This window comes from Nanorana parkeri, unplaced genomic scaffold, assembly GCF_000935625.1.
Source record: "Nanorana parkeri isolate BGI_ZX_2015 unplaced genomic scaffold, ASM93562v1 scaffold805, whole genome shotgun sequence".
Taxonomy (NCBI): Eukaryota; Metazoa; Chordata; class Amphibia; order Anura; family Dicroglossidae; genus Nanorana; species Nanorana parkeri.
In genome coordinates this window covers 23643-39035 of record NW_017307073.1, presented here as the reverse complement: position 1 = coordinate 39035, position 15393 = coordinate 23643, and the positions used below count along the sequence as shown (strand labels likewise).

Here is a 15393-nt window from a genome sequence, read left to right as displayed (position 1 = left end):
TTAGGGTCTGGCTGTTTTTTGCTTTAATGCATTCTCTGCATTAACATAAACGTCCTGTACCTTTTTTCTCCTCCTGTCGCCCCACATGTACCTGTCAGCGACGCTCGTCCCTGTTGCCGGTCCCGAAGCAACCCTCCATTCCCCGAACTTCCTGGTTGCATGGGGAGGATACTGATGGCAGAGGAGCCATAGGCTCTTTCTGCCATGGATCAACCTGTTGGGCGGAGAGGAGGGGTGTGGCCTGCCGCAAGGATATGCGTGTCTTTGGATGCACAAGCCAGCACGGGTGCCTCCATTAGCCGTGTCTTGTAGCAAATATTAAATGGCTTAAAAACATTCTGACTTTAATATCACTTTAAGCCTTGAGTGTTTTGTATATGACAGCTTAAAGGACATTAGGTTGTGGGAGCATTTGGTGCTGCAGTGATGATCCGAGGGACAGCCTACCACAGTCTAGCCTACTTGAGTTATTTTCTATGTGGGTGTCATGAGATGAGTGCATAGTCATAGGGAATTTGTATGGTTGCTGTTGCAATTAGGTCAGCTGCTGTTTTCATTATTGCTTTCTAATGGGTTGTTTAGTCTTTTTGGAGAATGAGAGCTCAGATGTTACAGGAAATCGAGAAAAGTAAAACCTCTGTTGATTAACTGCTAGTAATTCTGTGTTTAAATCCTATTCCTCAGGTACCATTAAAGAGAAATTCAGACAGCCAGGCCCCAGGCATCAAAGGAAGAGAATTGAGGCTGTACAGCAGGAAGTCCTGGAACAGCAGAATGCGTCCCATCTAGAGGAGACCAGGAATCATGTGAAATCTGTATTGATACACTGGAAACCCACTTTACCCACCCTTCCCTACACCTCTGCAGGAGAAGCTCCAGATCAGGCAAAAGAGACCCCCGAAAAGGACGAGGAGACGGAAAAGAGAATTAACAGTGGTGCTCTAGTGCATGCCACTGCCTGTATGGTAGCCAAGTGGATAGTAAAAGTGGAAGGTGAAGTTGAACTAAACACACACGATCTCAAAAACACTCTGCGCTGGCTGGAAAGCTGCATTGTACCCCACTCCCTGGTAGTGGCGGAGCTGCTAAGAGATGGCGTGTGGCGGAGTACCCTCTATAAACTGTACTACAGAATCTGCAGTGACCCTGATTCTGGCCTAGAACTGCTGAGTATAGCTAACCAGGTCATGATGAACATCATTGAGGCTGAAAATGTTAGCAGTGGCACATACCAAGCTGTGAAGAATCTCTGCCTGCTGTCTGGTGACCATACAAATGACTCTCACAAAGGTATGTTAATAGGATGCGTTTACTTTTAGTGTTTGGGGCTAACTAATAGAAGATCTTTGCCCTTTGACATGTTACTTAAACCAATATTCCAATTTTTTTTAAAAGACCTCCCACACCGTATTTTCTGGGGTCTTCTGGCCAGTTGCATGATATTCCTCTTCTACCTGCAGCAACACTGGACAATCTTCAGTACTGCAGAACGGTGCTGATGTCATATTCTCAGCACCACTCTCCACAGTATTGTACTGTAAACCCAGATAGAAGTGGTATTGTGCCCCAGGAGGTGTCCATGACTCCCTGAGCTCACAGCCCAATTTTCAACCTGAAAGAGGACCAGCAGTGGTGGACAACTCAGGAGACAAGATAAGTAACTGCAAACTGTTGGAGCTATATAAATCCTGTATAATAATTAGGGATGCACCGATACTGATTATTTGGGCAAGTACTCATACTCACACAAATGCTCCTGTTACTTATCCCGATACCAAAACTTCTGGTATTGGGAAGCCAGCTCCATGCTCCCTCATCACCCGGGAGAGTGGTAAAGCTGGCTTCCTGGCCAATCAGGAAGCCGGAGGGTGGATAATGACTCACCCCCAGCTTCCTGATTGGGCGGTGGAGGCAGCTACCTGGGACTTGGTGACGAGGGAGCATGGAGCCAGCTTCCCAGCGAATCAGGAAGCTGGGTGGCATGTGGCGGTTCGCCGGCTGGCTTTCTGATTTGGTCGGGAAGCTGGCCAATGAGCAAGCCAGGCAGGGTGTGATTACCCGCCTCTCCGGCTTCCTGATTGGCCAGAAAGCTGGCTCCATGCTTCCCCGTCACCTGGTAACAAAGGAGCATGGAGCCGGCTTCCCGGCTAATCAGGAAGCCAGGTGGCGAGTCATTACACTTCCTTAATGGCACTTCCAGTATCAGTATTCGGTATCAGCGAGTACCGAAAAAAATATCTGTACTCCTAATTGATACCGTGAAACCGGTATTGGTGCATCCCTGATAATAATAAAGGCTAGTTGCCAGGCAGTCATAATGATCCAATGGATTCAGTACTTTTCAGCCTCTGACCTGGAACATATATGGCAATTGAATGTTCAGACTCCACAGGCTCCATGCTTGTCACAGGCCTGTGACTCAATATGTTAAAGCCACACACAGTCATCTGGTTGATGGCAGTGATAAAGTATTGACGCTTTAAACATTGGGCGCTATATATAGGAGCGAAAAAAGAGGGGTTGGTTTGAGAATACTTCTGCTACATTGCAAACCGGTAAGTAAAAGGTGTTCCCATATCACCAGACAAAATTAATTGGTGTGGACTGGTGCACTACAGCAATATGAAAACGTAAGTCCTTAGCAGGTCAGTTGTTCTCCCTCTATGTATCGCGGGACTTTTTATTTTTATTTGGTCATTTAAAAAAAAAAGTAATTATGCATTCAATTTTGTAGTATGTGCAGATATATCTTTTCTGAGCGGCAGTGTCCAAATATTTTCATATGACTGTACAGAAGAGGTCCAAGACTTGATAAAAATCAGACACCAAGACCTCTGCCAGCCTCTTTGGTTTAGAAAAGGAGGCTGTTATGCCATGTTGATAAGTTCTATATATATATATATCTAATAAAACAAATTGCACATAATCTGATATCTCGTTATTCCTCCTACAGCTGCCGCCAGTCTCTTGGCATCTCTCTACATCAGCGATATGTGGCTGGGCGCAAAATCACCTGTTATGTTTAACGCCTATGTAAAAATGGTCTGTGAAGGAGCCGACCTGGACATTTCAAGTTCGAAAGAAAAGACCCCACGGAAGAAGAGGAAGGAGGAGCAGGAGGCCATGGTGTCCCTCTGTAGAGACATTTCTGCTGCTGTTTCTAAGAGTTGATGTCTGTCGTCACCCTTCCTTGACTGCAGACCTCATTTACTGTAAACCTGTTTTACCCAGAATTCCAAACCCTGAACCTGTGGGGCTCTGTGAACTTGTGACAAGGATATTGGGCTAAGCCTGTGTGCTCTTTTAAGCCTTCAGTCAGGTTTTTAGTTCAGGATCACAATTTACATATAATGAGTGAGGGGTAACCACATGTATGATGAGGAATTCAGTTGGACAACCTCTTATGTTTAGTTAAGTCCAATGCTGCAGGCACTCAGTCGAATTGGTTCTAAATTCCTGCAGAGATAATGTTACAAGCAGCATGGAAGGTTGCAGAGATCCACTAACCAATGGCCTACACCAGGGGTGGGCAACTCTGGCCCTCCAGCTGTGCTTTAACTACAAATCCCAACATACCTCTGGGAGTCATGCCTGTAACTGTCAGTCTTGTAATGCCTCATGGGACTTATAGACCACAACAGCTGGAGGGCCAGAGTTGCCTACACAGTAAACAGACATTCTGTATAGTGTACGGTATATTTTATACCTTGAGACACGGACATTGGGTTAGAATACCACGTTTATAGATATTTTTACACATCTATGGTTACTTTTTATATTATTCAGGTTTTGTACTGATACTCTGTATGTATGTACATGAGAGGACTGAGAAGCTGTGTTCACTATTTAGAGCAGGATCTGATTTTAGAGATGTTTTACTGAATGCAGTTATGTGAAATCGTTGTCCCCCCCTTCCCACGTTACGAACCACTGAACTCTCATTTCCAGTTGGAATGGGCGATGTGATTTCCGTTTCAGCTTCCAATGTGCTACAAATGCAGTTGTCTTGTAACTAAATGTTAACGTCAGGAAGATCTAAAAGACACAAAATAATATATCTCTGTATTCATTATCCCATTATTAAATGATTTTGTTTTTTAAATGCAACCGGTGCAAGTTCCTGATTCTGACTTTGTAGACCAGGAAAGCAGTCCAAGGAGACAATTAGCCGTGCTGTAGTGTGCGGTATTTAATGGCTTAGTAATAAAGTTTGCACCAAGTGGATCCTTTTCATGTGCCTGTTTCTGTACAATGCCCCCCGCTCCTAGGATTGTATCATTGCTTTTCCCAGCAGTCTGCATTGGGCATAATGGAAGCCATTACTAGAGGTTATGTAGGCTGCCATTGCTGCTAGTTGTATGGCTGTTATGTTGATGTAATCTCTATCCCCTCATGGATATGGAGCCATTCTAAATTCCCCTGACCCACTAGCTGCATGCTTGTTCTGCATCAGTAACATAGAAGGTATGAGGTCAAAGAAGGTCAGGTGCCTAACATTTCAAAGCCTAGTCGGTAATGGCAGCCTTCATATTCTGTCAGTGCAGTTTTAGCACAGTCCTGATACATGTTCTCCCCTAGTAAACCCTTAGGGTATTTACATGAGCCCCCGATATAACGCTGGCTATTTCTGTACTGTCCCCTCAACCTGACATTAACTAAAGGTATATCTGGACTTAAATGGGAGTGTGGCGCTTCAGTTCACAATTCTGCAATTTGTATACTCCACAAATCTGTAGCAGTGCTGGGAGAGCAAATAATTATCCCGTCCACTGTTGGCATTGCAGGACACACGCCTCACCTTGTGCACAGCACTGATCTCATCTGCATTGTTACTGAGCCAAGTACCGACATGTCACAAATACAGCCCACACACGTTAAACCACTACGTAGTACCACCATGGATCACTAGGAATGCTGGTTGACGGTCATCCTTGGATCAGAAGATCTTCACCTGGAGAATTCTAGGTGACTTCTACATGAATCTACAAAAGAATGAAGCTGGAACTTTGGTTTTTGGCGTCGAAGCAGGTTTTATTTTTCGACAAATAATGGGAGTGTTTTCACTGGTCATAAATTAGTTGTGTCGCTCTTTCTTCTGGGTCCTCCAGGTTCCCATTTGTATTTTGCAGATGTTTTCTTCTTGATGTATATCTGTTTAAACAGCAAAAATGTAAGTGTCATGTGACAGGGACCTATGACCAAATACACTGGGTCCCTAATCTTTGATGTTCAGGGCCATTGTGAACAGGTAAATGCAGTGCACTTCTGAGATCATTCAGAATCAATTGCAGGTGCATTCAAGCTGCAGTTGACTTGCAATTGACCTGCTTTGAGCTGCTTTTGCATTACCATAGACTCGCATAGGGAGAGAAGCATTTTGGAAGCTTTTTGGAAGCTATCAAAAGCCTGTTGCCACACACCCTGCTTGGTTTTTTGTTTTTCTTGCTCTGCTTATTTTCCTCCAAAAAGTATATACTGGATGCCCCAGTGTGCTCTTATGTTCCCCCAGCAGCCCGATTTCCTTTTCCCTTTGACATTCTGGGTTATGGGTGGGCCCTCGCTGTCCTCACTTACAATGCAGGATGCTGGTCCTGCATTATGAGTGATGCCATTGGAATGCGACTGACTGAGCACCAAAGAGAGGTGGCTTCGGGGGACCAGTCGCATGGAGAGGAGGAAGCCTATGGGAGATGAGGAATAAGGCAAGTCAATGGTACCCTAGACAAAAAGAGCATTTAACCCTTGCTGTGCAGGAAAAGCCCCACTGCAAGGGTAGCTCAGCTTTAAAGTCAAACCCACCTTTACAGCCACTCATTGCTAAAGTTGCATGAAGAACTTTGTGTGCTGGTGTGCTGTCCTCCTGCAGAAATGTTTAACTCTTGTTGTTCTGGGGATTGTTGGCTACTATGACATACACACATCACAATATTCTGTGTAACCCAAGGCTGCTCAACTGCAGGTGCTCTGGACCTCTGGCTCCCCTCCTTCTAACCTGCATGTTATCTTGCATTCCCATAGACTTGTATGGGAAGAGAAGGAGTTCTGGCATTGACAAAAGCCCATCAGCACAGATCCTAAAAATAGTCACCCTTCACTAGTATGGAAGTTTGTATGAGCAGATTTAGTACAGCCCAAGCCTGTTAAACTCGCAGATTACACTCCCTGCTGGTGGAACGCTTTAGTATCCGCAGTCTGTGCGCTAGGCACAGCCAATAAATCATCATAATATATTCTATATAAAGTTCCTTGATTGAGAACAGCTACATCCCAGAAAGACCGACAGTCACAGTGTCATTTTCACTTATCTCCAGCTGTCCGTATGTTATGGATCTGCATGATAAATGGTTTTAAAGGCTGGGAGAACTCAAATGAATTAAAAGGATCGTCTTATTCTATTCGCAGCTGACTTTTTGGATGAATGGAAAACAATTCAACATACAATGGACCATTACATTGCGACTCTCTGCCCGTAATGTGTCTTAAAGGGAATGTCGAACCACGTTTTGATATGCATGTAATGGAGATCAGCTTGATGTCATCCAAAATAGTTATTTTTATTTTATTGCGTTAGTCCAAAGATAATAGAGGATGGGCCAACCCATTATGGGGGGTATAAAGTCTCCGCCTTCATCAGGGCTTACTCTTGCTTGTTGTCTTAATAAATGGTAAATCGACTCTGAAATAACTGACTCCTTTATTGTTAAAGCATTCCTCAGCATAGCGCACGACATGTGTTCGCTTGTCTTTGCTATTTTTGGACTTCTGCGATGAAAGAAGTACATTTGGATTCATATCTTTGGTACAGCGCTCTGATTCTCATTAAACATCTACAGGGCTATTCAAAAAAGGGTGAAGAGTTTGGAGAAGGGAACAATCTAGGACAACATAGCTGAACTGGAAAGTGAGCTGAATGGGAGAATTTTTCCAAATCGGCTATTCTGGCCTAGATTGTTCACTTCTCTTCTCCCGTTTGTGAATAGCCCTTCCATTGTTTTTATTGTTGCTGGTGCCAATTTATTCTCACTTTGTGGCCACTTAAATGAGGACTGATCCAAAGCTTTACAGTTGTCATCAGTAAAGGAAAGGAATTCAATGGGGACCCAAGTTCCACGGACAGCTATCAAAGGTGGAAATTCTTTGTATTTTTTAGAAGATTTTATGTTGTAGTTCTAGGACAGGAAGTGGGGACAAATCTCCCCACATAGAAGACAGCAATAAAAAAAATCTGGAATCCCAGCTAAATGTGGGAATTCCACTTTAATGAAGGCCGCAATAGCTGTAAAGTAGCTCTGCTGTCTCCGTGTATGTTAAGAATCACATTCTAGAATTCCTGGGCACCAAGGCTCTCGGGGAGCATGTGAAGATGTATGCCTGCAGGCAGTTTAATGACTAAACTGACACCCTATGCTTAACTAAAGAAAAAAAGAACAAGAAGGTAGAAAAGACCAAGTTGTCCATTAAATCTGCCTTTTTTTTTTTTAGTGTAAAACCACTTGGTTTTTTTTTTTTTAATGCAAAAACAATTCAAATACATCTTCCTTGCAATCATGACAACAGTATTTAATTTATAGACTCCTGTGATTCCTGCATCTGTAGTTGTGAGGTTCACTGCCTGTTTCTGACATTGGCTCAGAACTTGAGGTCACATCACTATGGCTGTCCTTAGTCTGGAGTGTTATGCCTCTCGACAGAAGACCCGGAAGCCGGCGGAGAGGTGAGTAACTTTGATCGATCAAAATAATTTTGATCGATCAAAGAAATTAACGATTTATTGACGGCACACCCGAAAATATCTCGCGGCACAGTGGTTGAAAAACGCTGCAATAGCTGACCGGAAAGGGCTTTTTAGTCTTAAACTACAGTATCTATATAAGCAATGTGCAATCCATCCATCCATCCAGACTGCATCTGTTGTGAGGTCAAATGCACCCAAGTGCCTAGGGATGAGAAAATCTGCCTGGGTTCAGTTAGCCAACAGTTTTCAAATATTTCTTGAAGTTTGCCAACATTGAGATGAAAGCCATTAAAGTCTATCGATGGGAACCTTGTTTTTTTAAAAAAAAAAAATTCTGGCTATTTGTAGGGATATTAAGCAAGCTATTGTCAAACAAAATGCATTGGAAGCCTGGCACTGCTATGGGGGCATATACCAATGCCAAAGGTAAAATCATTAAATAAACAGCATCTCTCCCTATTTAGAATGATCAGCTGTTCCTAACAGCTCTAACATACATTGACAATATGGCTGATATGGCCCCTCCTTTCATAGTAAGGGACCCATGTTATCTATTCCTCTAAATCATTGGCTCTTGTGACTTGGATAACCAAGGACACAAGGCTATAGATCGCATTATATGTGGTTCCTTATTACTGGTGGCAAACCTGCAATTTGTAGGCCAAACATTTGCACATCCTGCAGATTCCCTGTGAAACTCATGGTAGTGGTGGACCCAAACCTAACCCATCGTTCTTGGAAGCAGCACTATGCGTACCTTCCTTCCACTTGACCAATGTCAAACATTAGGCTCAGTTCACTAAGCTATAATGTTTTTAATTTGCCATTATGACCACTATTTTCATCAGCGAGAACTCATGATATCTGTAACATGGCTAAAAATAATGATTGGTACAGCAGGTATAGCTTAGTAGATTGATCCCATTGTGTTTTAAGGAGAATGGATTGTCATAGAACAGCACAAAGGCAGCTGGTTTGCAGCCAATAGATCCAGATTAGAGTGCAGTCCTCATACACTAGATTTGTGTCACGGCCGTTAAGGTGGAACACCACCCGTTTTTTGTTTTTTTTCTTGCTTTCAGGTAGGTTAGGGAAGGGAACTTCTGTCGGATTTGTATTACTATTATTGTCCTCACTGGTGTTCACCAGGACAGGAAATTAGGGTAAATCTCTCCCACGATAAAAAGGGCAATTAAATATTTCAATTTTTTTTGTATAGCAGGGAAGGGTCTGCTATACAAAGCAGGTCTTTCTTTAGTTTGGATACTGGTGATAGTGGTCAAGGGGACAGGAAGTTAGAAGAAATCTCCCAAATGGGAATCTACCCTGCTGTAGAAACCCAATAGGGGCTTAAGCCCTTCCCTGCTGTAGCCACAATTAAGTGGGTAAAATGTAAAGAACTTGCACTTTGCACTTGGAAAGCTGCTGTGCCAACTTACTTAGATCGAGGAAGGTCTGTCCTGGATATGTAGAACAAACAGAGAAAAAGGAGCACAGCAAAAGCAGCAAGGCCAACCCAGACCGCAATAACAATGGAATCTGCAAACACATAAAACACATGGAAATGAGTGATGTCATGGTCAGTCTTCTCTTTCAATCTGTCACTTTTTCAGAACTGACAGTCACTCCAGTAAAGTAAACAAGCTCTAAGTTACAAAGTTAGAAAAAAAAAGAAAGAAGGGTGAATCCCCTTTGTGGTCCCAACTATAGCACCGAGCCTGAGCTCTGTGGCGATTTAAAGGGCATCTGTTGTCAAGCTAAATGATGTTCTGATGGAGGCTGATCCCAGAGAAGCGATTGCGAAGAACCTCTTCAACATCACTGCCAGCGAGGTGATGGCCCTCCATCACAATGGACGCTTCCAGTAAATCGTTATTTATGTTAAAATGTCTCTAAAGCAGAACAATGATCTTATCTTTGCTTTCTTTTGGTCTGTTAAATATACTATAGAAAGTGTTTTGTTATATCTGTTAGGTAAGTGCTGTTGATCCTGCCAGGGATCTACAGTGATCATGCTTGTGCTGCACTGAACTCTTAAGTATCGTTATTAGCCCTGCTCAGTTCACTTTTTAAACTACAGAACACCCCCATATTATGGAGATGAGAGGAAGAGGAGGTGTTCTGTATTCCTTACACTTCCTGTCCAAGGATGACAACGCTGCTCCTCCATAGATAGAGTACAGTGAGTTTACAGCTTAATACAGCAATAGGGTCCCGATGGTTTTCATCCCAGAGTTCTAAGAGACCTTTGGGGTGTAATTCTTGGACCATTATTTGATCTTTTTTAATCAATCTCTTCTAACAGGAGAAATTCCCCATGACTGGTAGATCGCTAATATTGTACCTATGAATAAGAAGGGTAACAAGGAAGATGCAACTACAGGCCAGTGAGTCTAACACCTGTATTAGTATCGCTTCTCAGCCTTTTGGCTAAGATCAAGTGTAGTATCTGTTCTTATCAGTTGTTGGAGGGGAAAGGATGCTGCCACCTATGGAAAGGGGTGGATGCGTCCTAGTACCCTCTAACGTAAAGGTGGGTGTTGGATGGGGTTCGGTCCACTGCTAGTTGCGTCAGGCCCTGAGTATCGGGTAGACCCTAGACAGTGGGAGGGCCCCTGAAGACACTACCTTCTGATGTGAGCGGAGAACCACAAGGTCTGGCTGGAGGGTTGGGAGGCGGCAGAGCCTGTGGTGTTGTGCCCCCTGGGGGTGGCGTCCCAGGGGTGCTCAGAAAGTCACTTGGGTGTGGGACCCCACATGACTCACTGTGCACATGGACACACACCACATTGCATTTTCTGCACTTCGCCTCCGAGACAGGCCTTATGGCTAGTCCGGGGCAATATTTTTGCACTCTGGCCCCTAGGGCCTGTCAGCGTGGTGCACTAGCACTCTATTTCTTGCACCTCATGCACGATTTGGCACTTTTTAATTTTTTTCGATATGACCCACAGATTGCTTAGGGTGCATGTACCTTCGGGGCCTATTCCCGATGCAGGGGAGGAGGTTCTGTGCCCTAATATAGGGTTCTCTGCCTCCTCCCAACCAGGGGTTCTCTCTTCGGGAGAGTGCCCTACCTAGTACTATGTGGGACCTGTTTCGGCAGGTGCCCAAAGGATTGGGACCATAGTATCTCAACCCCTGTCAGGAGCTTTGCGCCCCGGGGATCGGGAATTCGAGGTCCCTTCTTTATTGAAGGACCAAGCACCCTTGTGCACGTTTTTGTGTGCTGTGATTTCACGGTTCACTTTTTTTGTTCACAGGGGGAAGTTGTTTTTCGATGCACGTTCCACAGGCTCTTAAAAAAAAAAAAAAAACCTGTATTAGTAAAATAATGGAATTACTCCTAAAAAGAAGGATCAATGATAATTTAAAAAAAAAAAAAAACACAACTCTCTGAGTCCAATGCAGCATGGCATTACTGAGGTCAGATCATGAGGGACAAATCTGATTTAATTTTTTGATGATATCGAAAATAATTTGGACCAGGCTGGTGATGTGGACATAGTCTGTCTTAATTTTAGCAAAGCATTTAATACGGTTCCATATAATGATCTCATGAACAGTTGTACAAGCTAGAACCTAATCCTTGGGTGGTTCAGTAAATATGTAATTGGCTAAAGGATAGATATCAGAGTGTGGTTGTAAATGGGGTTTATTCTGAACAGGGACCACTCACTAGTGGTGTGCCACAAGGCTCTGTACTGGGTCCTGTTCTGTTTAATCTACACTGCCTGTCCAAAAAAAAAACAAATAGGTAAGAGCTTTCCATTGGATAAGTGATATGATCTTCAGTTGGTCAGGTCTAGGTACAGCAATGTTATGTCCCCAAAAAATGAGGTCAGCCTCCTACCTGAATATACTGAATGACCAGGATTTCCATCAATGGATTTTTTCTTCCCTGATGGCACATTGGGCATATCCCAAGATGACAATGCCAGGGCTCAACAGGATCAAATTGTAACTCTTCTTTCAACTATCCTGCACTTGTGTGTTTTTGGCAAAAGGCACTAAACTGGCCTCATTATTTTATGGGATTTTTTTTTCCACAGAGGAAAAAAAACAGCAAAAAAGAAAGAAAGGAGTAAAGTACAAAAAGATTGAAGTGACAGTATACAAATAATGATCAAATACACATAAAACAAGTTTAAAAAACCCCCACAAAGACAAAGAATACTTAGAATATAAAAACACACCCACACACACACACACACACACACACACACACACACACACACACACACACACACACTAGAGCTAACCAAGTAAGTTTCCCCTTAGCAGCTCATAAAGCAAAAATAAGACTTTGCAATAGGTAACATTTCTAAAACAGTAATTTTGTGGTGAAATGAGTATAGTTGAACTTGTGCAGCTCATCCGTACATAGCAAAATCTCACACATGGTAAAGGGTGGAAGCCATCAGGAAATATACTGCTGGATACATGGCACATCCCCTGTTCATGAGATTCAAGAAACTTGGACATTCCTGGGGAAAACTCTTATTTAAAGTGGAACTACAACAGCTTATCCTTTAGTCCCCATTCACACCTAGGCATTTTGTCGCAAGCTGCAAAACGCCTGTGCCTGAGCTTCTTTGGGGTGTTTTGCAGCACATTTGGCCCCATAGACTTTAATAGAAAACCCTGAAAAACGTACGACACAAGCGTTTTGCATATTTTGGTTCGCCTTTTTACACGCGTTTCCCCATTGACCGCAATGTCTGATCTGCCAGCCAAGACGTGCGCCTTCATGTGCGTGCATCTAAAATACTGTAGATGAAAACGTGCACAAAAACGTGAACACCTAGGTGTGAATGCAGGCTAAGGATGGGGCCAGCCGCCATCTTAACCTCATTTGGATTGCAATGGCCATGGTGCTGCACACGTGATCAGCTATGACACCAGCCATTTGAGGGCTTCAAATTTGGTGGAGAGCTGAAATAAGCACATTGGTGACCTTGACATTGCCATGCCTTAAAAGTAACTGTCTTGGGAGTCCATACACTTGGTTGGTTAAGTTCCACTTTCAATAAATATTTTGTCTAAATTCTCCATAGTTTTTACATTCAGTATACATTGCACTTGATATGTCATGGTTACTACTTACATAGACTCATGTAGTATGCATTATACATACTGTATCATTTGTATATTATTTTTGTGCTCTCATATACATTTATACAGTGTATAATACAGACACCATTTCCTGTTTGTGTTGCTTCTTGTACACTTATATATAATTACAGTACTAAAATATTCATGTTGTTACATTTTAAACCCTCTCTAATTATGTAATTCTAGATTTACCAATTTGAGCAATCATATTTTGTATATAATTATGTTCTTAGTAAAATTCATTGTAATCATTTATGCTGAATTTGTAATCATGTTACTATATATATATATATTACCTGTAGATGTGATTCTCTTTGCATTTTAACCTAATGTTTCATGTATATGTAATTTTCTAAGTGTAGCTAACATTGGTATAATTAGCACTTGCTGCTTTGGCTCCCGTGCCTTATTTATGTCACACAACCAGGATTCAGCACAAGGCACTTTGCTTGGTTTATGCTCTGAAAACACAGAAAGGCCATGATCGAGTATTTTACATCATTTTCGGAAACCTTTTTTTTATTGACCTGCAAGTCCGAAGGTCGTAGTGTGTTCTGAATGTAGTACAAGTCCCCTTTCACACGGGCTTTCCATTAAGGTCTGCCTGTCAGTCTTTCAGGTGGTCCTGATCGGAAACCCGATGTTACTCAATGCAAGGCTGGGAAAAACGGACCTGATCATGTTGGATCAGGATTAAAAGCATAGTTCTCTTAAGGGTCACAGGAGGACATATATTAACCTCCCCCCGTGACCCAAAGCTCAGTATATAGCGAGCTACAGCTCACGGTATACTAAGACCGCCGCAGCCGGAATGGATCCCGACAATACAGTCGAGATCCACCCAGCTGCGTGAGTGACAACTGGCTCTGCCTATCTAGAGGCAGAGCCAGCTGTGCCCGCCCCCTCCCCTGTCCGTTACTCCACTCAGCGCTGGAGGATCGGGGAGGGGGAATCCCTGCAGGGAGCCGTGACTGACAGTGACCGCTCTCTGTAGGGAGATGATCGAGAAGTGAGCGAGCGACGGTAAACGTTCGCTCACTTCCTGATCTATTGAGCCGATGTGTGACAGTTTAATTGTTACACGTCGGCTCGAACTATGAGGATGACTGATTTTCACTCACTTCATAGTTCTCCTTTAAATATGGCTGCCTCATGTACATATATAATATTACAAACTATACACAGAAACAACAGTTTTTAAAACAATAAGACATATCAAATTGAGGGACAGAAGGAATTGGGACAAATTGAGGGACAGAAGGAATTGGGACAAATTGAGGGACAGAGGTGGGATGAAGGACAGAGGGATTTGGGACCATACAAGTGACAGAGGAAATTGGGATGAAATGCAGGACAGAGGAGATAGTGATAAAATGAGGGATGGAGGGATTTGGTAACAAATGAGGGACGGAGAGAACTGGGACCAAATGAGGGACACATGAAAAATGTAGATTAAAAAATGTTTTATTATGTGTGGGAAGGTCAATTGGCCAATTTGGGAGGTACCTACATCCCTTGTACACAAGAAAAAAACTTATGGAGCCTTACTCACACAACATTGATGTAATAAAAAGTATATATTTTATTATACTTCAATAATAATTCATTAGAACATATATGTAAAAAGCAGCTCATACAAATTATGCTCAATAACACCCCCCTCGGAGGCAATACTCTCTCATAATGTATATATTTCATAAAGCTTAAAACAATCTTATCATCAACCAGATAATGAAGCTGTTCCAGGATTACTGTGTTTCGTGACCTTCTTCAGGAGAACATTGGGAGAACTGGGAAAAAAATGAGGGACGGAGAGATTTGGGGCCAAAGGACAGACATTGGTTTGGATGATTTTGTTGGTTGGAAACAATTAGGTTTTATTTTTCATCTGCATAAAGTTCTATGATCTAACAACCTGGTTCTGTATAAGTCTACTGTCTTTCTAATGTACTAATGTGTAACTTATTTGAATATTCTCTCTCCACTTCGCTGTTGGGTCTACTTGGCCCACTTTGTTGTTTCTTTTATATTTTATTTAATGTCTATGGAAAATTATTATTATACAGGATTTATATCGCGCCGACAGTGTGCGCAGAGCTTTACAATATAAGGAAGACATTACAGTTACAATACAAATCAAGACAAGATGGTAAGGAGGGCCCTGCCCGTGAGAGCTTGCAAGCTAAAATATTGTTATATGGAAAAGCAAAAGCAAATGAGAGCCGTGTAACCTATGAACACATACTATCAACTACTCACATTTGTTGGCCTTAAGTTCGCTTTCATCAAATGAGACCGGATCCACATAGTCGAAGTAATATTCATAGGCCACTGTATAGCTGTCAGTTGTGTTTACTAAGTTCTCCATTTTGGCGCAGCGCCCACTGCTTGCATTATGCGTCAGTTTTGTGCCGGTGAATGTTCCTTGTCCACCGTCAGTTCAGGCAATGGCTGGAAAGAATACGGTATGATTTTTTTTTTTGTGAGTTTACTTATACCGCGGAGCTCTTGCTTTGCTCTTCACCAGTTATTTACTTTCTCAC

At 42.7% G+C, this 15393-nt stretch overlaps 2 protein-coding genes across 2 annotated transcripts in view; one reads left to right on the top strand and one right to left on the bottom strand.

The window, feature by feature from the left end:
- Positions 1 to 3171, top strand: part of URB1 (URB1 ribosome biogenesis 1 homolog (S. cerevisiae)) — a 65952-nt gene extending 62781 nt beyond the window's left edge. The window contains exons 38-39 of the mRNA XM_018565002.1: positions 685 to 1290; positions 2954 to 3171. Coding sequence (XP_018420504.1) covers positions 685 to 1290; positions 2954 to 3171 — 824 coding nt within the window. The remainder of the gene's footprint in view (positions 1 to 684; positions 1291 to 2953) is intronic.
- Positions 3172 to 5055: 1884 nt separating this feature from the next.
- Positions 5056 to 15305, bottom strand: MRAP (melanocortin 2 receptor accessory protein). Its single transcript, XM_018565012.1, has 3 exons — positions 15110 to 15305; positions 9175 to 9274; positions 5056 to 5151 (listed from the first exon to the last, which is right to left on the bottom strand). The coding sequence occupies exons 1-3, from the start codon at positions 15216 to 15218 to the stop codon at positions 5061 to 5063; spliced, it is 300 nt and encodes a 99-aa protein (XP_018420514.1). The 5' UTR covers positions 15219 to 15305; the 3' UTR covers positions 5056 to 5060.
- Between the last annotated feature and the right edge of the window lie 88 nt (positions 15306 to 15393).